General features: G+C 63.4%; 2 protein-coding genes across 4 annotated transcripts; one reads left to right on the forward strand and one right to left on the reverse strand.

The window, feature by feature from the left end:
* The first annotated feature begins 107 nt into the window (after window positions 1-107).
* Window positions 108-11,907, forward strand: INPP5E (inositol polyphosphate-5-phosphatase E). 3 transcript variants are annotated; one of them, XM_045467909.1, is made up of 11 exons: window positions 108-197; window positions 1,012-2,019; window positions 6,226-6,349; window positions 7,589-7,686; window positions 8,188-8,312; window positions 8,431-8,550; window positions 8,762-8,869; window positions 9,434-9,595; window positions 9,688-9,803; window positions 10,351-10,487; window positions 10,796-11,907. In XM_045467909.1, the coding sequence occupies exons 2-11, from the start codon at window positions 1,232-1,234 to the stop codon at window positions 10,926-10,928; spliced, it is 1,911 nt and encodes a 636-aa protein (XP_045323865.1). In that variant the 5' UTR covers window positions 108-197; window positions 1,012-1,231; the 3' UTR covers window positions 10,929-11,907. The 3 variants fall into 3 exon arrangements, with proteins under 3 accessions (XP_045323865.1, XP_045323868.1, XP_045323866.1); XM_045467912.1 differs by having other exon boundaries at window positions 126-197; window positions 1,283-2,019; XM_045467910.1 differs by lacking the exon at window positions 108-197 and adding an exon at window positions 587-690.
* Window positions 11,908-12,182: 275 nt separating this feature from the next.
* On the reverse strand, window positions 12,183-23,329 carry PMPCA (peptidase, mitochondrial processing subunit alpha). The gene is made up of 13 exons (XM_045467924.1): window positions 23,204-23,329; window positions 21,832-22,034; window positions 21,368-21,447; window positions 21,036-21,118; window positions 20,034-20,128; window positions 18,941-19,041; window positions 18,039-18,302; window positions 17,603-17,695; window positions 17,405-17,523; window positions 17,202-17,292; window positions 16,976-17,038; window positions 14,933-15,077; window positions 12,183-13,961 (listed from the first exon to the last, which is right to left on the reverse strand). The coding sequence occupies exons 1-13, from the start codon at window positions 23,278-23,280 to the stop codon at window positions 13,792-13,794; spliced, it is 1,584 nt and encodes a 527-aa protein (XP_045323880.1). The 5' UTR covers window positions 23,281-23,329; the 3' UTR covers window positions 12,183-13,791.
* Window positions 23,330-23,399: the final 70 nt, after the last annotated feature.

A 23,399-nucleotide genomic window follows, 5' to 3' on the forward strand; every position in this document is an offset into this window, starting at 1 on the left:
GCCGGTGCGGCCCCAGGGGCTGGGGAGCCGCGCGGGTGGAGGGGCCTCCGGACTCGGGCGCGCGCGCGCGCTGGGTCCTCCGGCCGCCAGGGGCCGCTGCGGGGACCGCTACGGGGACTGCGCCCGGGACGCCTGTGCGCCCGCTGCCGGGGAGCAGCCGCCGGGCCCGCCGGCCGGGGAGCAGGCGGCGCCGAGAGGTGGGCGCGGGGCGACCCCTGGGCAGGGGCGCGGGGCGACCTCGGGCAGGGCGACACCCGGGCGGGGGCGCTCTGGGGCGGGGTGGCCCTCGGGCGTGGGGGACGCGGGTCCGGAGCGCGGGGCAATCCCTGGGCAGGGCCTCCGACGCGAGTCTGGGGCACCGGGGCGACCTCGGGCCGGGTGACCCCCAGACGGGGGCGCGGGTTCAGGGCGCGGGGTGACCCCCGGGCGGGGCCTGCGACGCGAGTCTGGGGCACCGGGCGACCTCGGGCGGGGTGACCCCCAGGCGGGGGCGCGGGGCGCCCCCAGGCGGGAAGCGGGGGCGGGGTCAGGCTGCGCGGCTGTCGTTGCCCTGGGGACCCCGCGGCGGCGGCCGCGCCCGCAGACTCAAGTCCTGAGTCAGGGGCCTTTGGCAGCGGCCGGGCCGCAGACCTGCGGAGGGGCCCCTGCCCGGGCGGGGTGTGCCCGCTGAGCGATAGAGTGGGCACCCGGGTGAGCCAGGGCCCAGGGACTCCCATCCGAGGCCGGGCCTGTGAACTGGTCTTGACCTTGGGGCTGCCGTCCTGTGCGGGTCATGTCCCCAGCACCCCACGGATGACAGCCTCCCCCCCGCCCCCCACCGCAGTATGGTGGCTTCCCGTGGTCCGAGGGGCCAGCCTTCACCCACCTCCTAGGAGGAAGGGGCAGTGTAACTTGTGGCTCAGCTGCTGCTGGCCTCTCCCCCTCTGGCCCTGCCGCAGAGCCGTCCTGTGGCACCAGCACGCGCGGACCCGGCCTTGGCTGCGGGAGGCTGACGGCACGGTTTTCCTCTAGGCTCCTCCGGGGGACTCCGGGGCTTTGGGGGTCCCCGTCATGCGGCAACTGGCCCTGCCCCTGCCGGACCACCCCAGGCCGCCGCGCGCTCTCTCCTCCGTGCCTGCTGGGCGACGTCTGACCACGCATCCCTGACCCTGGGCTCCACCGGCAGCCCCAGCAGGAGCCCTCTCCTGGGTCGGCTGGGTCGCCATCACCCTTGAGAGCTGGCCCCTGGACTATGCCGTCCAAGTTGGCGTGCCTGGGGCATTCAGAGGCATCTCCCCCGCAGCCCACCGCCCAGGGGCATCTGCAGCCCGAAGGCAGAATGCTGAAGGGACAGCTTCCCAACGCAGGCCAAGACCTCGTGCCCCACCCAGGGTCCCTGCCCACCAACGGCTGTCAGGGCCCCGAGAAGAGCCCCGTGCCCCCTCTGAGCCTTCCAGCGGGTGTCGGCAATGAGGACCCACAAGCCAAGGCAAAACCCTTCACCCCAAAGCCACCGACGAGGCCCAGGCTGGAGCGAGCTCTGTCGCTGGACGAGAAGGCGTGGAGGAGGCGGCGCTTTCGAACCAGCCACGAGGACCTGGCCACGCGCAGTGGGACCAGCCCCTCCAGGGGCTCTTTGCAGGACGAGGCCCCCCCGCCCCCCACCCACACCGGCTCCCCACCCTGCCTGAGCACCTCCTTGCAGGAGATCCCCACGTCCCGCAGGGCCCAGGGCAGTACGGGAGGGGGCCCCTCCTCCTGGGGTCACTGTATCTCCGGAATGATCAGCACCTCCCTGGACCTCCTGCACCGGGACGGGGCCTCGGCGGGGAGCACCACCAGGCTGCCCGCCGTGGACCAGAAGGCGGCCTCCAACCCGCCGTGGACCGCAAACTCCACCGGCAAGTCCCGCCTGCAGAGCAGACTGTTCCGGGCCCACAGCAGCCTGGGCCCCGGCCGGCCCCCGAGCCCCCTGGCCTGTGATGCCAAACCCTCCTTCAGCCTCCTGGCACCCATCCGCGCCAAGGACGTCCGAAGCAGGTAGGGCCTCTGGGGGCAGGGGTGGGGGTCATCCACGGCCTTCGTTGTAGCGCTAGAAAGCGCCACAGGAAGGTATTCTCGTAAAACTGAGGCTAGCCCCCTCACCCCCGCCTCCCGGCTCCTTCCCGGAAGGACGCCCCTTCTGGAACTTTCCCTGTGTGTTTTAGCACCACCCAGGGGCACGTGTGCCTACAAAGCAGACGGTTCAGATACACAGATCGCCTTCCGCACTTTTCTTTCTCGTTCTCGTTCTCGTTCTCGTTCTGTCCCGGACGGCCTTCTTTGTGAGCACGTGGGGAGGCCCCGTCGTCTGGGCCGCTGCGGGGTTCCGAGACGCAGCCCTGAGCAGTGCTCTCCCTTAACCGCTCTGCTGAGGAGGAACGTTCCGGGGCCCCAGTCAGTGCTGGCCGGAGCGCAGCCGCGAGCCCCCGTGGCCATGCTCTGGGCTCACGCCGGCACAGCTAGAAGCAGACTCGCTGGCCCAGGGGCCGCCGCTCAGGGACCGCACTGACCTCAGACGGAGGGTCCCCAGGGCCCCGCTCACTGGCGGCAGGGAGGGTCCCCCGGGCCTGATCGGCTGCGCTTTGCTTCCAGGATCGACCCGATTTCTCTGAGGCTCTGGGACCGTTTGCTGAGCGCCCCGCTGTCCGTCAGCTCCCACCTGCCCCTCCTCCCCCACCACGGGGGATGCTAGGTTTCTAGGCTTTATGGGGCTTTAATAATTAATCCCCGTTGACTTTCCTGTAGCTTCAAAAGAACCTAACTAGGCGCTTCCCCCGATGTCCTCTCTGCTCAGGACTCTCCCCTGCGTGCCTCTGGCTCCGCTCACCAGACCGGGGGCGCCTGTCCAAACCCGCGAGTCTGGTCTTCTCCCGCGGGCTCGGCACGGGGGCCCACGCTGCGGTGCCCAGGCCGCAACTTGAAAAGGCTTTCCCTGCCCCGGCCTGTGGGCTGGGCCAGGCCTCTGCCCCCTACCAGGGCCCGGCAGGTTGTTCGAGGCACACACGGGGCCATGGCCCCCGCGCCACCCACTCCCCATCGTGGCGCCCAAGGCCCCCGGCGCGGCTCTGGCCCTACTTCCCTCGCCAGACGCCTTCCGTCCCATCGGGGCCAGTCCTGCCGCACAAGGGCCGGGGGAAGGAGCAGTTGGGAGGGTCACTGTGGTGGCGTCCTGGAGTGGCCGTAAGAAATGGCCACAAGCCCGAAGACTTAAAACAACAGAAGTGGAGTTCTGGAGGCCACGCGTCAGAAATGAAGGTGTCACGGGGCCGAGCTCCCTCCGGAGGCTCCCGGGGACGGTCCTTCCTGCCTCTTCCAGCTCCTGGTGGCCCAGGACTCTTTCGGCTTGTGGCCGCGTCCCTCCAGCCTCTGCCTCTGTCCTCACACGGTACTCCTCCGTGTCTGCGTCTCTCCTCCTATGAGGCGCTGGTCTAAATCCGGGATGAGCTCACGTTGCCATCCTTAAACTGATGGCATGTGCAGAGATGGTTGCCACATAAGGTCCCACTTGAAGGTTCTGTGGGTCGGGAGGGAGAGGGGGCTGTGGCGAGCCCAGCTGTACAGGACAGAATCTGTACGGGTTTCTGGCGGGCAGCGAGGTGTCTTAGTGCCTTCGCGGTGTCACCACCCTGTGTCGGCTGCTTGTGACTTACGCGGACGCGCTTGTGACCTAAAATGACAATCATGTCGCAAAATCGGGTCCTCAATTCAGTGTTTTCGGGCAAGCAGCAAACAGGTTGATGGGGACCCCTCACCCCAGTTCTGCCGCCTAAAGGCCCCGTTTCCAGTGGGTTCTAGAACAGGCGTCGGCACACTTTTTCTGTAAGTCTCTCCATCCTGCAGCCGTGCTCATCTCTGCCGTTTAGCAGGGAAACAGACACAGACCATATGTGCACCAGCAGCCGCAGCTGTGTGGCAGTAACACTTTGCACAGGGACACGAAATTGGAATTCTATGTGGTCTGCCCACGTTGCAAAATGACAGGGTTTCTTCCTCTGTCGACAACGTGGAAATGGTTCTTAGCTCGTGGGCTGTCCGTAAACAGGCAGAACCTGGCTGAGGTCGGAGCGTGGCCCGTGTTGGACAGGCCGGGCGATGTGGACGGTGCGGGACGCAGGGCACCCGGGCCACAGGAGCAGCCGAGTGCAGCGGCCGACCCCGGACCCGGGAGGGGATCAGAGCACAGGGCCCCTGGCGTGGCGGCCTTCTGGTCACCCTGCAGACGGGGCCGCTCCGGAGGACATCACGCCCTGTGGCAGGGGAGCGGGGGCCCGGCTGCGGGTGTGAGGGAGGTTGTCCACCCAGTGGGGTGAGCCAGCAGGGGCCTCCCTCCAGGCGTGATCGAATTCCCGTCCTCAGGGCCTGGGGAGGAGGACGTGGGAATCGCTCGTGGGAGCTCCTGAGAACCGCGTTCTGGTTTCAGCGGCCAGCGTGGCTTGGGAGCCCTGCTCTTGACTTGATGCCCTTCAGAGGAATGGGCTCCTGTTTGCAAGACTGAGACGTAAGCTTTTCTCAGCGAGTTGGAGCAAGGGGTCCTCGGGAGCCTGGAAAGTGCTAGTGGTCTGTTACACAGCCGGGCTGGGCTGGGTTCTCAAGGACTCTGCTGAACGGCAGCGTTAAGCCTCGGTGGCGGTGGCGGGGCCCGGGCGGCACGGCCACACGCCTTCCCTGTGCCCGAAGGCGGAGGCGGGCGGGGACAGCGCACCAGGCAGCCTGGAGGGGCGCGTGGGGGGCAGGGGGAGAAGGGCGGAAGCCAGGCTCGGTCTGCCGGAACAGGTGGGGCACCCCAGTGTTCGGAGCGCACCCCCCCTGCTGCCGGGTGCCCCCCGTCCTCCCGCACCGCAGCCCCCGGCTGCCGGGCCTTGGCACGTCACCGAACCCCTCGGCCTCCGTTCGCTCCTGACAGACGGGACCGGGACGGCCCTGCCCGCCGAGACACGAGGAGGGACCGTGGAAGGAACAGCCAGCCACACCCGAGTGCTGGAAAGAGCACCCTAAAAGAGCCGTCACTCGCACACGGTCTCGGGGCGACAGCTGACGACGAGTGACGTTCCGGTGGACTGATCTTGGGGTCACTGGGGCGCCCGTGGAGCTTATTGGGATGTGTCTGCCGGGAAACGGGGGTGGAATCTAACCAGCCTCCAAATGACCAATACTCAGGAGTCGATGGAGCCGCCCCGGCCCTGGGCGCACACGGGGGCCAGTGACCGGCTTCTGCAGCGGCTGGATGGCGAGGGGAGGTGACCGGTGACCAGTGTCTGTGGCGGCTGGAGCATTAGAAGACCTAGGGGACAAAATGGCCAAACATGGCATGGCCATCGCCTGGGTGCTCATTCTGGGAGCAGTCTGATCTTGAGTTGGGTTGGAAGAAGGTTCTGGAAGGACTCCCAGACAGCTGGAAGGAAGGCGGAGGCAGCAAGAAGAGAAGGGACGCCCTGGTGCCCCTGCGAGGGCCCCGGGGGTGGGGGGCCGGGCCCCCCCACCTGCACAGGGGAGAGCCGCCAGGCCGCTGGGCAAGCGCACGAACGAGTCTCAGGACCTGTTTTGGTCGGCCTGCCGGCCGGGTGTCCTCACAGCTAAAAAACAAGACCATGCGGACGTTTCATCTCGTGTGAAAGTCGCACGATGCTCGGACTCCGACGCTCGTGAGGTTCTATTGCCGCGCGGCCTGGTCCCCGGGGTCGCTATGCTTGGTGGCACTTTGCAGCCGAGGCAAAGTGCCGTGGGGTCTCCGCACGTGCTGTGCCGGTCAGCTCTTGAAACGGATCCTAACCGTCGGTTGTCGTGAGACTGGACGTGCCCCCTGCGGCTTTCGTGGTCTCCGGGGTCGCGCCGAGGCGGGGGCGAGCCCCTGGTGCGGGACGCGTGTCTCCCCACGCCGCTCACGGCCCAGGGCCGAGCCGTAAGGGGCCCCGGCGGAAGAGCCCAGACGTCACCTTCAAGTCCTTCGTGTCTGGAAGCGGCAGAAACGTTGAACACGTGCTGCTGTTTATAGAATCGTGAACGGGGGGTTTTCCAAGAGGGTGGTGGACCACAGCATGGCACCTGTGCCCACCCGCGGGGTCTCCAGGAGCCCCAGCTCTGGGACAGCCTCCCGCAAACAGGTTCCATGTTACGGGGGGCCCGAGGCCGGCAGCGTCCCCGGGAGGGGTGTCCCTGGGCCTGCCCGCTCCGACCCTCGACTTCTTGGTTGCCCTGTCTCCGCAGGAGCTACCTGGAGGGGAGTCTCCTGGCGAGCGGGGCCCTGATGGGGGCGGACGAGCTGGCCCGGTACTTCCCGGACCGCAGCATGGCCCTCTTCGTGGCCACCTGGAACATGCAGGGCCAGAAGGTAAGGGGCCAGCCTGCCCCCACTGGGCTCTTTCCTGGGGCCTCTGAGCTGCACGCCGTCTGCCTGGCCTCTCCCCAGCACCTGGGTCAAGAGGCCTCTTGCCCGAACACCCCTGCCTCCCCCGCCTCCCCGCTGCCCGATGGGGGAAAATGCGCTTTTCTTATACATACACGTGTTAAGAATAGTTTTAGATTCACAGCAGCTTTGGAGGAGGGAACAGAGCCCCTGTCCCCACGCACAGCCTCCCCACTGCCGACACCCCACCGTGGGGCCGCTGTGACCGTCGGTGAGCCTGTGTGACCTGGTCACAGTCACCTTGGGGTCACTCTGGGCTAGGCCCACTCGGCGATTCCTGTGTCAAGACGGCGGCAGAGGCCCTCCCGCCGCTCTGCTGGGACAGGTGCTCTGTGTCCCGAGTGCCAGTCGGCCCAGGGCCGGACCGCATGGGCCAGAGGTTTGCACGCTGATCTCTGGGCTTCTGCTTTGGGGACAGCCACGGACACAGTGCCGGTGGCTTTCTCTCCAGCTCACACCTGCACCCGTGTCCGCACCCGGGACTCGTTCACTCGGTGAGAGCCGTCCTCGGGTTGACAGTCTCCATTCCCCGCATGTGGGGTGCTCTGATGTCTGGGGGCGGGGTGTGGACTTCCTGCACTGTGGATGGTCCTAACGCCCGGTGAGGTGAAGGGGACAGTGGTTGCCACCATGGGGTTTTGAGTGCTTTCTGCTGCCCACGTGTGCCACGGTGTTCGTGATGACAGCACAGAAGGCCCCGCCCCCCACCCCCCACGCAGTGGAACCCGGGCGGACCCTGGGGGCACAGGCACTGGGGGGGGAAACCAGGCAGAGCCACCACCAGGACGAGGTTTGGCTGAGTGGCCAGGAGCCCTGGCAACACAGCGCCCCGCATGAGAAGCGGTTCTCCCTCCAGTTGAAGGAGGCGGGTGCCCAGGCTGGTGGCCCTGCTGTCCACGGGGAGCCACCTGGCCCCTCTGTGGGACAGTGCCCTCGTCCAGGGCCCCAAGGGCTTGAGAGCCGGCCTTCGGGACCACAGCACCTGGCCGGGCTGCACCACATCCCCACCAAGTGTGTTTGGGGACAGGGGCCCCATGGTGAGGGAGGGGCGCAGACATGGGCGTGGTGGTGACCAGCTGGGGTGGAGGGCGGCCTGCCAGGCCCTTCGGGAGAGGCTGGGTCTCTGTCCCGCAGGAGCCCTCACGAGGTGCTGCTGCTCTGTAGGAGCTGCCCCCGAACCTGGACGAGCTCCTGCTGCCCGCCGAGGCTGACTACGCCCAGGACCTGTATGTCATCGGGGTCCAGGAGGGCTGTTCCGACAGGTAGGGCGCAGCCGGCTGGGGTGAGGCCCTGGTTGCACGAGAGCCACTTCCTTCTCTGTCGGGGCGCCAGGAACTAGGAGTTGATGAGCTTGTGTTCTTGTTGACATGCAGCTGATCTGGGAGAACGTACGGCCCCCGCTGCGGGACCCCAGGCCCCAGGCCTGACCCCCGAACTGGGTCCTAGGTCTGCAGCGCCCCTGCAGCACCGCCAGAGACCGTCTGGCCAGGGGCGTGCGTGGGCATCCCACCCCTCAGGCAGCTGCGGGAGGCCCGCCTGGCAGGTGCCCCGACCCAGGGGAAGGGGCAGGCACCGGGTTCCCCGGGACCTGGAGCCTTGGTGAGGGAGCCGGAGAGCGAGGGCCTGGGTCTCCGCCGCCCTTCCCTTGGGCAGGAGCCAGGAGGCGGGGCTCTCTGGGCTGTGGGGGAGGGGTGGTGGGGCTGGGAGGCCCCAGCCCCCTTCCCAGGCGGTCCCGGCTCACCCTGCCCCTCCCCCCACCGCAGGCGGGAGTGGGAGGTGCGCCTGCAGGAGACGCTGGGCCCCCGCTACGTGACGCTGTACTCCACGGCCCACGGGGCGCTCTACATGTCCGTGCTCATCCGCAGGGACCTCATCTGGTTCTGCTCAGGTAGGCGGGCCGCTCCGCTTTGCGCCAGCGCCCCGGGACCCCCGCCCGGCCTCTGTGAGGGCAGGTGGACGGGCGTGCGCAGGGGCAGCCGCGTCAGCCCCCCACCCCTGTCCCGCAGAGGTGGAGAGCTCCACGGTGACCACGCGCATCGTGTCTCACATCAAGACCAAGGGGGCCCTGGGCGTCAGCTTCACCTTCTTCGGCACCTCCTTCCTCTTCATCACGTCTCACTTCACCTGTAAGTCCCAGGAGTTAGGACACGCCTCCCCGCATGCCCGCCAGGAGCGCCATCTGTGACGGTGCCCTCCCGTCGGGCCCCCGCCGGGGTACCTGGGGGACCGGGTCGCGCAGACGCCGCGTGTTAGAGCCTGCTGGGGGGCGGTGAGCACACAGCTGTCCTCCGAGTCCAGAAGGCCCACTGGAGAGGCCCCCGCGCTCTGTTCTTACAGCCGGAGACGGGAAGGTGAGCGAGAGGCTGCTGGACTACAGCAGAACCGTCCAGGGCCTGGCGCTGCCGAGGAGCGTGCCCGACACCAGCCCCTACCGCTCCGACGCCGGTGAGCCCGGGTGGATGCGCTCCTGCCTTGTTCTCGGGGCGGTTTACTCAAAGTAAACTTGGGGAGCTTCCGAGAATCAAGGTTGAAACAGTCTAGAGAGTCGGTAGCCCGCGGAAACGGCGCTCTGCAGGAGGCCTGGCGCCGGGCTCCTCCCGAGCCGTGACCCACCCACCGGTTTGGTGCGGCTGTGGTTCCAGGCGGAGCCCCGTGGTGGCCGCGCCTCCTTGCGCCGACAGGCCCTCCTCCTGCCCCCCGGCTGTCTGTCCCTCTGGGGTGGAGCCCTGGCGGAGTGGCCAGCGTGGGCAGTGTGGGCTCCTGTGAGCGTGAGGGCGCCCACGCTGTCCCCAGAAGTCTGTCGCTGTTTGAAATGAAAGACGCAACCGTGAACGTGAACCCGAATGTCGGCCCAGAAGCTGCGGGGCGCAACCCCCACGGCCAGGGCCGTGTCCGGGGTGTCCCTGCCCGTGGCTGCAGGAGCGGGGACAGAGACCACACCCGTCACTGTCGCCAGAGGGAGGCCAGCATGGGGAGGGCCGGGCTCACGCACTTTCCCGTCTTGGCTAGCGGACGTCACCACCCGGTTCGATGGGGTGTTCTGGTTTGGAGACTTCAACTTCCGTCTGAACGGAGGGCGCGTGGCCGTGGAGGCCATCCTGAAGCAGGACCTGGGGGAGAAGGTGTCTGCCCTGCTCCAGCATGACCAGCTCACCCAGGAGATGAAGAAAGGTGAGGTCCCCGGGAGGAGGCGCGGACACCCCGCCCCCGAGAGGGTGCGGCCCGCCAGGGCTGACGAGAGCCAGGGCCTGTGGCTGTTCCAGGGTCCATCTTCAAAGGCTTCCAGGAGCCGGACATCCATTTCCTCCCCTCGTACAAGTTTGACATTGGAAAGGACTCCTACGACACCACCTCCAAGCAAAGGACCCCCTCCTACACGGTGAGCGCCCCTGGTGTCCCGCCTGACCTCCGCTGCGGCTCTGCCCGGCTCTGCAGCCCAGGTTTGGGCCTGCTTGCGCTTCAGAACCACAGGCTAAGGACTGAGGCCAGGTGTGACAGCAGCCCCCACGAGCTGCGGTCAGACGCCTCAATGCGGCACCCGTGCCGGGCTAGCGACCGCATCTCTGGGACCTGGCGTTGGGGGCGGCGCCCTCTGAGAAGGGCCCTTCTGAAGGCTAGTCGGTCGGCCGGGGGCTGGGGTACACGCCCCGTGCTGTCGCAGATGCAAGCCATTTGCGGCACGGGCGGAGGGAGCGGCCCGCACCGGACCCGGGGGCTCCAGGCTCGGCCTCCGCGGCCGCAGCACCGCCAGCTCCCCCACCCCCCGTCCGGGGCCCAGACACCCGCCAGCGCAGCGGGCTTGGGCGAGGGGCTCTGGGAACAGGCTCTGCGGGTGGGATCGGACACGGAGACGGGCACGCGGGCCAAGCCCCGCAAAAAAGCCACGCAGTCTCGGGGCTAACCTTCACGCGGGATCTTTTCTGCAGGATCGGGTCGTGTACAGGAGCCGCCACAAGGGCGATATCTGTCCGGTCAAGTATTCCTCCTGCCCTGGCATCAAGACGTCCGACCACCGCCCCGTGTACGGTCTGTTCCGGGTGAAAGTGAGGCCAGGGAGAGACAAGTCAGTACCCTGCTCACGTGTCCTCGCCCTGGGGGCTGCGGGTGGGCGGGGCTCCTGCCCACTTGGGGGGTGGGGGCGGCATCCCCGCCCCCGGGTGCCCGCCGTCGTCCCGTCGTGTCCTGACCTCCAGCCGCGATCAGGGTGGCCGCGGGTCTCTTCCTGATGTGCCGCAGGGCCCAGCAGGGGCCCGAGGGAGCTCCGCGTCCATGGCGGCTGCACTCCGGTGGCCAGAGGGGACAGGCGTCCGAGACAGCCTCCCAGGAGGCTACTGGCCAGTGCCCTCGTGACGACGCCCCTTTCTTCCACAGCATCCCCCTTGCTGCTGGCAAGTTTGACCGCGAACTGTACTTGATAGGAATTAAAAGACGCATTTCCAAAGAAATTCAGCAGCAGCAGGCACCAAAGGATCAGCATTCCAGCACAATCTGTACGGTCTCTTGAGGCTTGCCCTAGGGCATTCGCACCCACAACATGGGAGGTCACGTGACCACAGCCCCCTGGAGAAGTCGGAAGAGACTGCAGAATGAAAGATTTCTGGGACGCCGGCTAACCGTTTCTCGAGGCCAACACGCTTCGTCACCAAGAACCTAACAGGAGGCCAGTGAGGCGGTGCTGAGGCACCCGTGTCCCCTGCCCGGCACGAAGCCGGCTGCACTCATTTACGGCACGTCCCCAAGCGCAGGCCCCCAGATGGCCACAGCACACCCATGGTCCCTTAGGCCAGCGTGGGTCGGGCGGTTCTGCCTGCTGGCACAGACACGCCCTTCCGGTGTCCTTGTCCGCTCGCCCAGAGCCGACGTTGGCAGCGCTCCAGCAGCCCCTCAAATGCAGACCAGGAGGTGCCTTCCCCATCTGAGTCCAGGGGGCCCGTTACCGAATCGGGGGGAGCACGCTGGGTCAGGCAGCTGGGAGCTTCAGTCCCACCAGTGTGCACGAGGACCGAGCCCAGGCCTGGCCGGTCAGGTCAAAGCCAGCCGACTTCCAGGGAGCACGCCAGTCCTGCTGCAACAGGCCAGGGAGGGACGAGGCAGCCTGGCCTGTTGGGGGTCGCCTCTGATCTCAGGCAGCTGGCCTCGCCCTTCCAGCCACGAAACCATCTCCCTCTCCTCTCCTGGTTTTTGGTGACTTGAGAGCATTTGCTTTCGTATTGCCGGCTACAAACAGCATTGACGGAAGTAGTGAGTCTCCTGGCCCGAGAAACTCTGGAAGTTTAGGGTGCCACCACCTTGCCAGCCCGGGCCGGCCCCCTTCCATGTTCCCGCCTGTGTTAGAGGGCTCAGAGCCCAGTGCCGCCCACGATCTCTCTTAAAAACCATAGGCTTTGACTGTGGGAAAACCTAGGGGCATTCACTCTAGTCTTTAAAGTTATTTATTTTTCCGTATTTATATTTTTAAATAAATCCATATATTAAATCTGAAACCCTTTCTGGCCAAAGATGGAGTCCTAGAAAGACAACCTCCGTGTGTTCACACCCCATGCTTACGACATTCCCAGAAAACAAGGTTTCAAGTCCAGTTCAAAGGCAGGAAGTTCAGTGTCGACTGGCTGCACCGGCATCACCCGCCTCCCTCTGCCCTCTGCCCCCCACCCCGGCCGCCGCCCCATCAGACGGGCTGGCTGCAAAGGGGCTTTTCCGGGAGAAAGGAACACCTCAGCCCTGCGTGAACCACGATGAAGCGAAGCCACTTCCAAAGTAGAGGGTATCAGCTTTATTAGCACCGGCTTCCAGACTCGTCGTGCGGGACACCCACTTCTGGTTACCGAGGAGGCCCGTCCACCCTGACTTCACCAAACTTCACTGTCGATAAAATTTTGCTCAGAGAAATGTGCCGTTGAGTTTTGAGTCAATAAACTGAAAACCTCCGACAGATTTTTGCGGTGAGGGGTCCTGAAAATGAGGCAAGCGTGACGCATCATCTCAGGCGTCGTCTCCGGCCGATAGGATGGATGTCGGCCAACGTCCGGGTCCCGAGTCAGGACATTCACTTAGGAGCAGCCGGGAGAGTTTAGATGCTCGGGTTTCACTTGGGAGCCAGGTTAAAATTCAGATAGATTCAAACGACACGGGCCAGTCTCTGCAAAGCAAGCTTCATAAAGAATTGAGAAATCCGGTGTGAGGATAGTTTGTCTGACCCACACGCGCTCTGCTGGCGCGGGCCAGAGGACGGGCTGCGGCTGCGCGGTGCCAAGGAGCCCTCGGGGGCGAGGCCGGTTGGCGCCAGCTTCCGAGCAGACCCCTGGGTCTGGGCGCAGTGGTCTCCGGTTGGAGGCTGAGTGCGGCCCGTGGGGGCTCCGGCCGGCCCCTTGAGGGCTCTCGGTGAGCCCTGCCCCCAGCTAAGCTCGGCTGACCTCGCCCGCCACCCCTGCCCCCCTGTGCTTCCCCTTCAGGGTGGTAACCACAGGAATGTCTGCAAGGCAAGGACCGTGGCCCCCCGGGCTCCACCCCAGCGGGTAAACACACCCGCCCTGATGCCACTAAGTGCGCAGGGAAGGCATCAAAAGCGGAGGATGGGCTCCGGCAAAAAGAAGCAGGTTAAGTGACCAAAGATCGTTTGAGGGGTGATTTCCGGGAAGCGTCCCTCCCTCCCCTCTGTGCCCCAGAGGCTGGGAGGGCGGGGCCCCAAGGGGCCCAGGGGCTCCGTGTGCGTACCCGTCGGAGAAGCACAACGCCACCCTGTATTACCAGGGTCACCTGGCCGGGCGACTCTCCTGACGCGTCCACGCGCATCCGCGGAACCGAACGCTCCCCGGCCTCGCGGCTCTGGCTCTTCACACGGGCCGGCGATTCGAGGAAACCCCACCTCCCTCCAGGGCGCCGACACTCGTGCCGTGCCGTCGGGAATCGGGACGCTCTTCCAGTCACCGGACGCCGCCGGTTGAGCCTGGCCTCTCGCCACCCCATCCTTACCGAGGGTGAAGGAAAGCGCCGCGCCGAGGAGCACGCCCCGCGGCAGACCCCGGGAGTCGCTCCGACACCGACTCGAGGCCGCTCGCCTCTGGGAACGCGGGACGGGGCAGGGTGCCCACCTGGCCTCCCCGCGGCAGCCGGCCCCCGGCGGTCTTCCGCTTCGCCTGGTTCCCAGCCGCGGCGACACAGACAGACCTTTATTCCGCTGCCCGATCTACCCGTCCTGAAGAAACGGACGCAGAGCTGTGCTCGGCGACATTAAATCTGATCGAGTTTAAGAGAAGAGTCCCCCGGTTTGCACCTTTTATGAATCTTTGCACTAAATTCACACCCAAAACCCACGGACGAACACGGGCTCCGTCCACAGCCCGCATCGGGCCGCACCGCGACGGCCTCTAGCGGAACAGCCGGTACGTCCTGGGCAAGCGCCCGTCCCCGCTGGCCAGCGCCGCCTGGATGTGCTCGTAGGCCGGCAGGTTGCTCAAGTCGCCCAGGGCGGCCACCGCGGGCTTCCTGCGGAGCATCTGGGAGGCAACTCTCCGGATGTCTTCTGGCTTCACGCTGCCTAGCACGGGGGACAGGGAGACCTCAGGGGAACGCCCGAGCCCTGCACGGACTCTCTCCGCGCGTGGCCGTAGCCACTACCCTGACTGAGGGGTGCGAGGCCAGGCTGCGGACTCCAGAGAGTCCAGATTCAGGCGTGTGTAGAATTCAGGGTGACTCCGGGTGAAGTGACAAATTTTCCCAGTAAGTGGGGATGTACCAGAGGTTACAAGTTATTTTCAAATGCGGGAATGCACACCTGCCCAGATGCATCTCAATGGAAAAGCTCACCTGCAGAGCTACCCACACGGAGAGCCTGCAGGGAAGGAAAAAACAAAGAACCCCTAGGGCTTGGGGGGGAGGGAACGGCCACACACAGGGGCCCGCCTTCTGAGGGCCCGGAAGCTCAGCCTGCCTGGGAACACCAGGCATGGGCAGCTGGACTGTGCTCCAGAGGATGAGGCCTAGGGGAGACTGGGTACTGCGCGCCCCAGGGTCTGAGGGGGCCCCCAGGGAGGGTGCGAGTGCCAGAGCAGCGAGGTAACAAACGTCACCACAGGACAGCACGGGGGGGGGGGGGGGGTGTCACAGATACTCTGAGGACCTGCGACAGAGAAAATAAGCTTGTCCCCCAAAGGGCCACAAACAAGTAACACTCTGACACTTAGAGGAAATTCAAGGACTTCCTGAAGGTCACTCACGGGAGGCCATGGAAACCTGCGGCCAAGACACCTGCCACAACACCATGAAGGGCAACACCGTTCGAGCCCCGAGCGGAGCATTTCCGTCCATTATCTCAGCGAATCCGCGTAAAAACCCAGAGCGGTAGGGAAAATGGTGAAAACTTGGGGGCGCAGGGGTCAGTACTCAGGGACACGAAGTAGGGCTGGCACAGACGAAAGCCCGCAGGCATCACACCTCCTCCGGCTGGCCGGCCTCTGGGAGGGAAGGGAGGGAGCCGGGTCTGGGCCCGCCCGCCAGCACGGTACTCACGGATGAGCGCGCACAGCTCATGGGGCAGCTTTCTGGAACGGGTCGCCAGCACCTGCCTCCCCACGTCCTCGAAGATCACAGGCCTGGACTCCAGGTTCATCATGAGCATGGACATCAGCTGGGTCTTGGCCCGCTCCAGCTCCACCTGGGGGTCCGACCACCAAGCCACACGGTTCAGTTCCCGGCAACTCACACGCTGTTGCCCAGCCACGTCCACGTCACCAGGAAGACAAATTCGACAGTCTGGGGCTCCACCCAGACGCCAGGTGCAGGGCCCAGGCAACCGGGCTCCCCACGCTCCCTGAGGAACTCGGAGGGAACCAGCTCCGTGTGCCAAGTCTGTGCCATGAGCCTCTCTGACCAGGCATGAAATTTGCAACTATGGGACTCCCACGAGTTGCGTTCAGAAACGGGGGGCACGGAGAGCGGCCGGGTGAGAGATGGCACCCGACCGACACAAAGCTGCCGGACGCCGAACAGCGTGCACGCCTGCTGGACGACACTGGCCGCTGAGAGTCCGCATCGTTGCTGGAGGAAAATAATCTCCGATCTGAGATGAGCGCTTTCTATGTTTGCAACTCCAGGCAGATAAAACCTACCTCAAGTTAGCTTCACGTTGGCGGGAAGTACTTCCTAGCAGACCGCTAACAGAGCCACCGACGCGGACTTTTAGTATGTTATCTTTAAAAACTTTTTTTGTTTGTTTATTTTGAGAGAGCACAAGCAGGAGAGGGGCAGAGAGAGAATCCCAAGCAGGCTCTGTGCTGACAGCACATGTCCCAGTGTGGGGCTCAAACCCACAACTGTGGGATCATGAACTGGGCCAAAACCGAGAATCAGACACCTAACTGAGCCACCCAGGTGCCACAAATATGGTATTTTTATTTTCATTTAATGTTTATTTTTGAAAGGGAAAGAACACGCACGCAAGCAGGGGACGGGCAGAGACAGAAAGGGAGACACAGAATCCAAGGCAGGCTCCAGGCTCCAAGCTGTCAGCACAGAGCCAGATGGGGGCTCAAACTCACAAACCATGAGATCATGACCTGAGCCAAAGTCGGATGCTTAGCCGACTGAGCCACACAGGCACCCCTATTTTTATTTATTTTTTTTTAAATATTTATTTTTGAAAGAGAGAGAGAAGGGGCGCCTGGGTGGCGCAGTCGGTTAAGCGTCCGACTTCAGCCAGGTCACGATCTCGCGGTCCGGGAGTTCGAGCCCCGCGTCAGGCTCTGGGCTGATGGCTCAGAGCCTGGAGCCCGTTTCCGATTCTGTGTCTCCCTCTCTCTCTGCCCCTCCCCCGTTCATGCTCTGTCTCTCTCTGTCCCAAAAATAAATAAACGTTGAAAAAAAAATTTAAAAAAAAAAAAAAAAAAAAAAAAGAAAGAGAGAGAGAATAAGCCAGGGAGGGCCAGAGACTGAGGGAGAGAGAAAATCCTAAGCAGGCTCTGAGCTGTCAGCACAGAGCCCGATGTGGGGCTTGAACCCACGAGCCTGAGGGCATGACCGGAGCCGAAGTCAGAGCTCAACCAATTGAGCCACCCAGGCATCCCAATATATTATTTTTAAAATAATATTCCTTTTCCTGGAGCACCTGGGAGCCTCCATCAGTTAAGCGTCTGACTCTTGGTTTTGGCTCAGGTTGTGATCTCACGGTTCGTGAGTTCAAGCCCTGTGTTGGGCCCCATGCTAACAGCGTGGATCCTGCTTGGGATTCTCTCTCTCCCTCTCTGCCCCTCCCATCTTGCACGCTTTCTCCCTCAAGATGAATAAACGTTAAAAGGAAAAGACTGCCCTGCGCTATTCTTTCCGGTAGAGCTTAAGAAGGACCCGGGGCCCGTCAGATGCAAACAGACTGGGTGCTGAGGGCAGGGAGGAGGGGAGGAGCTCAGCTGCAGACCTGGGTCACTCCGGGGGGCTGCACTGCTCTGGCCGGGATGTTGGGGGCACAGAGGATGGGCCCACCGCCAGTCACCCCACACTGTGTTCTCTAACCCGCCAACACCGCGGGGACGTTTGCAGGTGGCTCTGTGCCACACTTACCACATCCACGGTTCCAGCCATTAAAATGAACTCCTTCGTGATGATCTCCACCATTTCTCGAACCTTTAAGAGAGAGCGTGGAGACGAAGAGGAGTGTGATCAGGACGTGACAGCCCGTTTCTTCTAACTCAGGTGGTGACATCTGTGCTCCCAGAGACCAGCTCTGTATGCGGGGACGTGACCTGCACAGGAAGCAGAGGCCACCGCATTCGGGGCTGGCCCTCACCTGTCTGGGGTCGGCGCTGGCGTGGACGCACAGGAGGCCCGTGTCCTCGTAGCTGTGGTGGTACGAGGTTGCGTTGTACATCCAGTGGTGCCTGTGAGGAGCGCGGACGAGGGGACACCCGGAAGGCGGCGTCACGGTCCAGAAGCACCCTCAGCTGGGCCTGCCAACCTTGGGGACAGCCAGGTGAGAGGGACCCAACCCACCTGTTGAGCACGTGGAGGTAGAGCCTGGTGAACATACCCTTGCCGGGCCCGCCAGCCGAAAAGGAGCCGCCGCCCCCCATCATCATGTTCAGCACGGCGAAGGGGATGAAATCGTCCTCCTGCGAGAGACGGGAGGGCCGAGCTGAGCCGCGAGGGGACGCCCAACTCCACGCCGCACGGGGCCCCACTGGCACTCACCAAGAAGGAACAGCTCTCCAGCCCTATCATGATGTGCGTGAGCTCGGGGAACGGGGCAGGGCCCAGACTGACGTTGGACATATCTCTCTCCAGCTGTAACCAAGAAGGGTGAGCAGTGTACCCACGTGGAAAACAAGGAGGCCTCAGCCACCCCTCAGGTCGGAGCGGCTTAAAAACAGTCACAGAAATCCCACACGAGCACCAGAAAACTCTCTAGAGACAAGAACTATCCTTCGCCTCCCGTCTGTACCAAACTCTCAGCTTTAACCGAGGAACGCACGTCACGCTCAGGCCCCAGAGTGCGTAGTAAAGGCAAAGCCACGGGCTTACGGCTGACTGTAACACCCACAGGCTCCAGCCGACAACGTGCCAAAACCCAAGTCAGAAAAGGCACACACAACCCAAGGTCACGGGCTCTTTTCCGTCACGGCTTTACCTTGACAACCCCCCCCGTGTACTGGGCCACCGATCTGTCGACGTCCACAGCCTTCTCACATCCCCAGGCCGGCTGGGTTCCCAGCAGGTACTTTCTGGCACATTCCACCAGATGCTCGTGCTCCACCCCAACCCCAGCCAGCACCATGCGGTCAGGGGTGTAATAGTTCCTCAGGTAGGAGTGAAGCACTTCTCGGTCCATCTTCGCTATGTTTTCTGTGGGGCAGAAACGGTGGAGGCCAACCGTGTTTTCCCGATAAGCAGCCTAACAAAGGAGGGGAGAAACACAGGTGACCAAGAAGGCCACGGCCAGGTGTCCCCCGCTTGCGCTGGGCCTGCCGTGACCCCAGCTGTGGCAGGAAGAGCCCGTGGGTGCTTTGCTTGGTTTGGCAGGAATAGCTCTGTGTGTTTCTAAAAAACACAAAATCTACCTCTCCAGGATGAAAACTCAAAAAACCCGTATGAAATAAAAGCCTCACTCTAGAAACAGAGCGATAAAAATCTTGTCACTGTAGGAATGACAAAACGAGGGGCGCCTGGGTGGCGCAGCTGGTTGAGCGTCCAATTTCGGCTCAGGTCATGATCTCGCAGTTCGTGGGATCGAGCCCCACATCAGGCTCTGCGCTGACAGCACGGAGCTAGCTTGGGATTCTCTCTCTCCCTCTCTGCCCCTCCCCCACTCACACTTTCTCAAAAACAAGGGATAAAATGCTAAAAAAAAAAAAAAAAAAATTACAAAATGAAAAACTCACATGAGTGGCAGGTTTGGGAATTAAGAATGTTCTGACCACACCTAGAACCTGTAGGAATGACCTCAGGAAGGCAGACGGCCCCTCCCAACCACCCTGGTGGCAGGAGGGCCACTGATACGGAGGAGGGCACGTTGCGAGTTTTGTATCTTACCTCGTGAATCATCTCTGTGAGAAGCGGTTCTGGGTCAGGCCGCATATTGAGGTCCTCCAGCTCAAACTGGACAGCCATCCGTGCCATCTCGATTTCCTCATCTGCAAAGCACCCAGACGAGGCTCAGACTGCACCAGCCACCAGCCAGGAGGGAGATGGCCCTGGGCCCGTGCCACCAGACTGGCTGAAAGACATGCTGGCAACCTCCTCTGCCTTCACCTGGGGCAGACTGGGGGGGGCAGGGGTGGGAGTGAGGGGGACAGCGCCGGGCGGGCAGGGCCTAGAGGCGTCAGGCCTCGCCAGGCTCGGCCATGAGGTGGTCACCCGGGCCTGCTCTGAGCCCCAGCTTCCTCCCCATGAGAGGCCCTCAGGCCCCTAACCGCTCTGTCCCAAAGGGCTGCTGTGAGGATGAAGCTGCGCTGGACGTGAAGGCACTGGAAAAAGAGGCACGGGCCCACATCGCGGCTGCTGTTTCATCAGCTAGCGGAGCAAGTACCGGAAAGTTCTTAACTCAGCACTGCAGTCCTGGACCACGAGGCCAGGCTGATGTGACCAGAGCCCAGCCGGGGCAGCTGGAATGGTCAGCACGGCCCACTGTAGCCCCCTTCGGGCCCAGAATCAGAGTCTGGTTACCACCAGGCCAAGGAAGGGGACGGAGACCAGGACGTGGAAACTTCCGGCAGCATACCAGCCAGAGTTTTCAAAGACTGTCTGAAATGCCTTTGAGAAACGAAAGACCCAGGGGTGCCCCGCTGGCTCCGTCAGAGGGGCGCGCGACTCTTGACCACGGCGTCGAGAGTCTCGGTCCCACGCCGGGCGTAAAAGTTACTTAAACGAGTAAATCGATAGAAACTTAAGGAAGAAGGAAATTAAAAATCCAACTTCGCTAAAAACGTCCAAAGGCACAAAGGGGTGTCAAAGTGTTAGACGCCAAGAACCTCCCTGACCACCAGCGTCACTTCCTAGGAAATCGTGACAACCCACTGGTAGCTGAGACCACGGGGGCGCCACGGTGCTCTTCCTCAGGGGCCGGGCTTCCGCCTGCCCCCTCCGCGTCCAACCCCCTAGACACCGCACACAGCCCAGGGCACACCTGTGAGCCTGGGGTGCAGGACCACGTCAGCCAGCAAACCAACCACCGTGTCCAGGCCCTTGGAATCCGCAGACACGGCGTACATGGTAGTGTCCCTGGAAGGAAGAAACGACACCCGGTGTCAGGGTCGTGACATGTGCACGCCAAACGGGGGCCCTTCCCCACTGGCACCGAGGACCAGCACACACTCGGTTCGCCCCATCTCCCAGCGCAACTTCCCGCACGCGTTGGAGCGAAAGCGGCTGCCCAGCCCGGACGGACGAGGACCAGCTCTCGGACCTTTTCACGAGCACGGGCTCCCCACCACCTGCGCCACGGGGGTGTGCTTCGTCACGCCCTTCCTGAGGGTCTGCCGCCCGGACCGACGGGTCGGCATGGGGGACGCACAGCCTTACGCAGCTGGGGACCAGAGCCACGTCTGGCAGACCAACTCCGCCTGCCCTCGTCCACAGCCCCTGCACCCCATCCGCGTGCTGGCTACACACCAGACCTCTCCCGGTCCCCCAAAAGACCGCTGCCTCTTCCGGGCTGAGCCTCTCCCCCTGCTGTTCCCAGAGTCTGGGCCACCTCCACCCCTCGTTCAGTCTGGCAAACTCTTTCAAGACCAGCCGATGTCAAGTTTGCTATCGTTCCTTTCCAGACTCCAGACCAGGTCACCTGCTTGTCCCCACGCCCCCACCTCTAGTCTCAGTTCCTGGCTCTCGTTTCCATTACCTGTGGTGCAGCCCTCTGCTGGCTCTGGGAGCACACTGGGGACGGGGCCTGCTCTGTGTCCCCAGGGCCCAGCCAGCAACCTCCGGGGACCGCCTGGCTCTCCGGTGTGCTCTCTGCTAGAAGTGTTGCCGCCTGTGTCCTTCCTCCACCAAATCCCTCACCCAACCCTGCCCAGGCCAGGCTCCTTCTCAACGCCAACGTCCCCAGCTTCTCCAGGAGGTGGGTTTCAGTGGGACTCTGACAGAGAATAACCACCACAGTTCGTGGCTGCAAAATAAGCTGGCGTACCTTGACGTCTGGCAGTCACAGATACCCCCGTGCTTTTCCAGCGTAAGCAGAATTTCATCTTTGCTGTCAAATCGATCTGTCGACTAGCGGAAACAAACAAGTGAACCTAAGTAAGAGAATCTAAAACAACTTCTAACGTATGGTTTTAAAAAAGAAAACCTATTTTGGCTTTTAAAATGTGAAACCAAATCGTCTTCCAATCTAAACATCTTTTAGCAGCAACACCTTATCAACTCAGTCACTTGTTAAAATAACCGTTCTAAAAAAAAAAACCCAAAACGTGGTAGATCCTTCCCAAACAAAGTCTCAAAAATTACAAATCGTACACTGACCGAAAATGCCAATTTTTCCAAAAAGTGAGCAATTCCACTAAGATATTTGGCTTCGTATCTTGATCCTGAATTAATAAGAACTGGCAATAAAAAGAAAAATGACAAGTTAAGTCAAGCATTGAGAAGGGGGGATTCGATCAAGAGAAACCTTTACAACTGAGCGTGATCAAACAGGCCGGCGCCACCACGTGAAGGTGACGGCGTGTCCACTCCCCGGGCTACGTACCCACAGCTGCACGCGTGCTGACGCTCACGGAGTCGTACGCTTGGCATTGGTGGTGGAGACGGTTTAGAGTTCTCGGAAGCTACAAAGGGGGAAGGCCCAGCACCGACATGGCGGCTCACGCTCAGAGTACTCAGTTTCCAGATTCTAGAGCGTACTTTCCCCTCCGGATCCAGCGCACGAACCGCGTACCAAGCACAGCGGTCAGTGAAGCACCCACGACACCACCGATGGTACTTACTTCCCACCGTACAAAACTGTCCGAACTTGTTCTGGGACGCCACGCGAAGCCCGTTATCCAGCGTGGTCACTCTGGTTTCAAACTTTTCCTGTCCGCCAGCCGTAGCGAAAACAGGCTGCGGCACGCCAGGGAAGGGGGAGGAGAGCGGGGTGCCGGGGTAGGCCCCGCCACTACTGAAGCATCTGTGTGCGGGAGCTCCGGACCTACACAGAGAGAGTGGCCGGTTACAGACCTGAGACCGCGGAGCCCGTGGTGACCGGCCGTCACGTCCCGTCTACGTGAGCACTTAGAGACGACACGCGGGAGCAGGCAGGAACACCACTGCTGGGGACAAATCCTGGCTCAGCCCAGGGGGCCGTGGCCAGTTGGTCAGTTCTTTGGGCCGTAACCGCTCTCTCTTATAAACATCTCTTACAGAGCAGACGATTAACCACCGCACCTCACCCTGACGGCCCGGGTTAAATCTCTCTTACAGCACCGAGCTCCGCTCTGGCCCTCAACTGCCCCACCCTAGTCTAAATAGAAGCCACCCCCCACCCCCTGCCATGGGGCCCCAGGTGGTCTGGACTCCAACTCTCTCCAAACTCCTCTCTTAAAGCCGTCTCCACCACCGCCCCCCAGGACCCAGTCACACTGGCCTGCGGGTGCTGCCCTGAGCACACACACACCTGGCTCCTTAACCCCAACGCCTCTGTTCCTCCTGCTCCCGCCTGGCCGGGGCCTGACCCTCCTCCCGTGCCTCCCCTCTTGGCTTCAATGCCGCCTCCTCCCAAGGCGACCCCTCCGCACGCTATGGGAAGTCAGATCCCACTGCTTGACTTCTTTTAAGCGTTCACACCGCGGCTCCTACGCGGCCCGCGCTCCTGCCTGCGCCCGCTATCTCCGCCCGGCACGCTGCGGCGTACAGCCAGGGGCCGCCACCGACTGTGGCCCGAGTGGACGTGCTGGCGGCCAGGAAAGCGGGAAGGCTGCGGGGACGGGAAAAGCGCGCTGTCTGCAGGCGAGGGGACACAGCACAGCGATCTGGGGCACGGAGGCCCTGCGGGCTCGGCCTCACAAGGGCCCCCCCCGCGGTGGGACGGGGGCCGGGGCGGAGATGACACGTGGCCTCCGAGAGGCCCCGTCGGCCCGGGAGAAGGCGAGAGAGGACCCAGCGGCCCGGGAGAGGGCAGGCGGATGGGTCTCGGGGCCCGGAGCTGGGGCCCCAGGCAGGGAAGGGCCCTCGGCGCCTCGGAGACGAAGCCAGGCTCCCGAAGCCCGAGCCCGAACCCTCGGCGCGGCGCCTGGGCGTGGGGGAGCCAGAGGCAGAGCGTCCGGACAGACGCGAGCCGCCCCGGGTCCCCCGCTGACCCCCGGCGCGTCCCCGGCTCACCTCAGCCGCGAGCGGCGCCACGAGCCCGAGCCGCGCACCAGCAGCAGCCGCGCCGCCGCCAGCGCCATAGCGGCCATCTTAAGTCTCCGCCCCCTGCTTCTGTCGTCACTTCCGACCCCGCCCCCGCCGCCCCGCCCCTGCGGCGCCGGCCCCCGACGTTCGGGAGCGCGCTTCCGGTGCCGGGAGCGGAAGCCGC

This window comes from Leopardus geoffroyi, chromosome D4 (assembly GCF_018350155.1).
Source record: "Leopardus geoffroyi isolate Oge1 chromosome D4, O.geoffroyi_Oge1_pat1.0, whole genome shotgun sequence".
Taxonomy (NCBI): Eukaryota; Metazoa; Chordata; class Mammalia; order Carnivora; family Felidae; genus Leopardus; species Leopardus geoffroyi.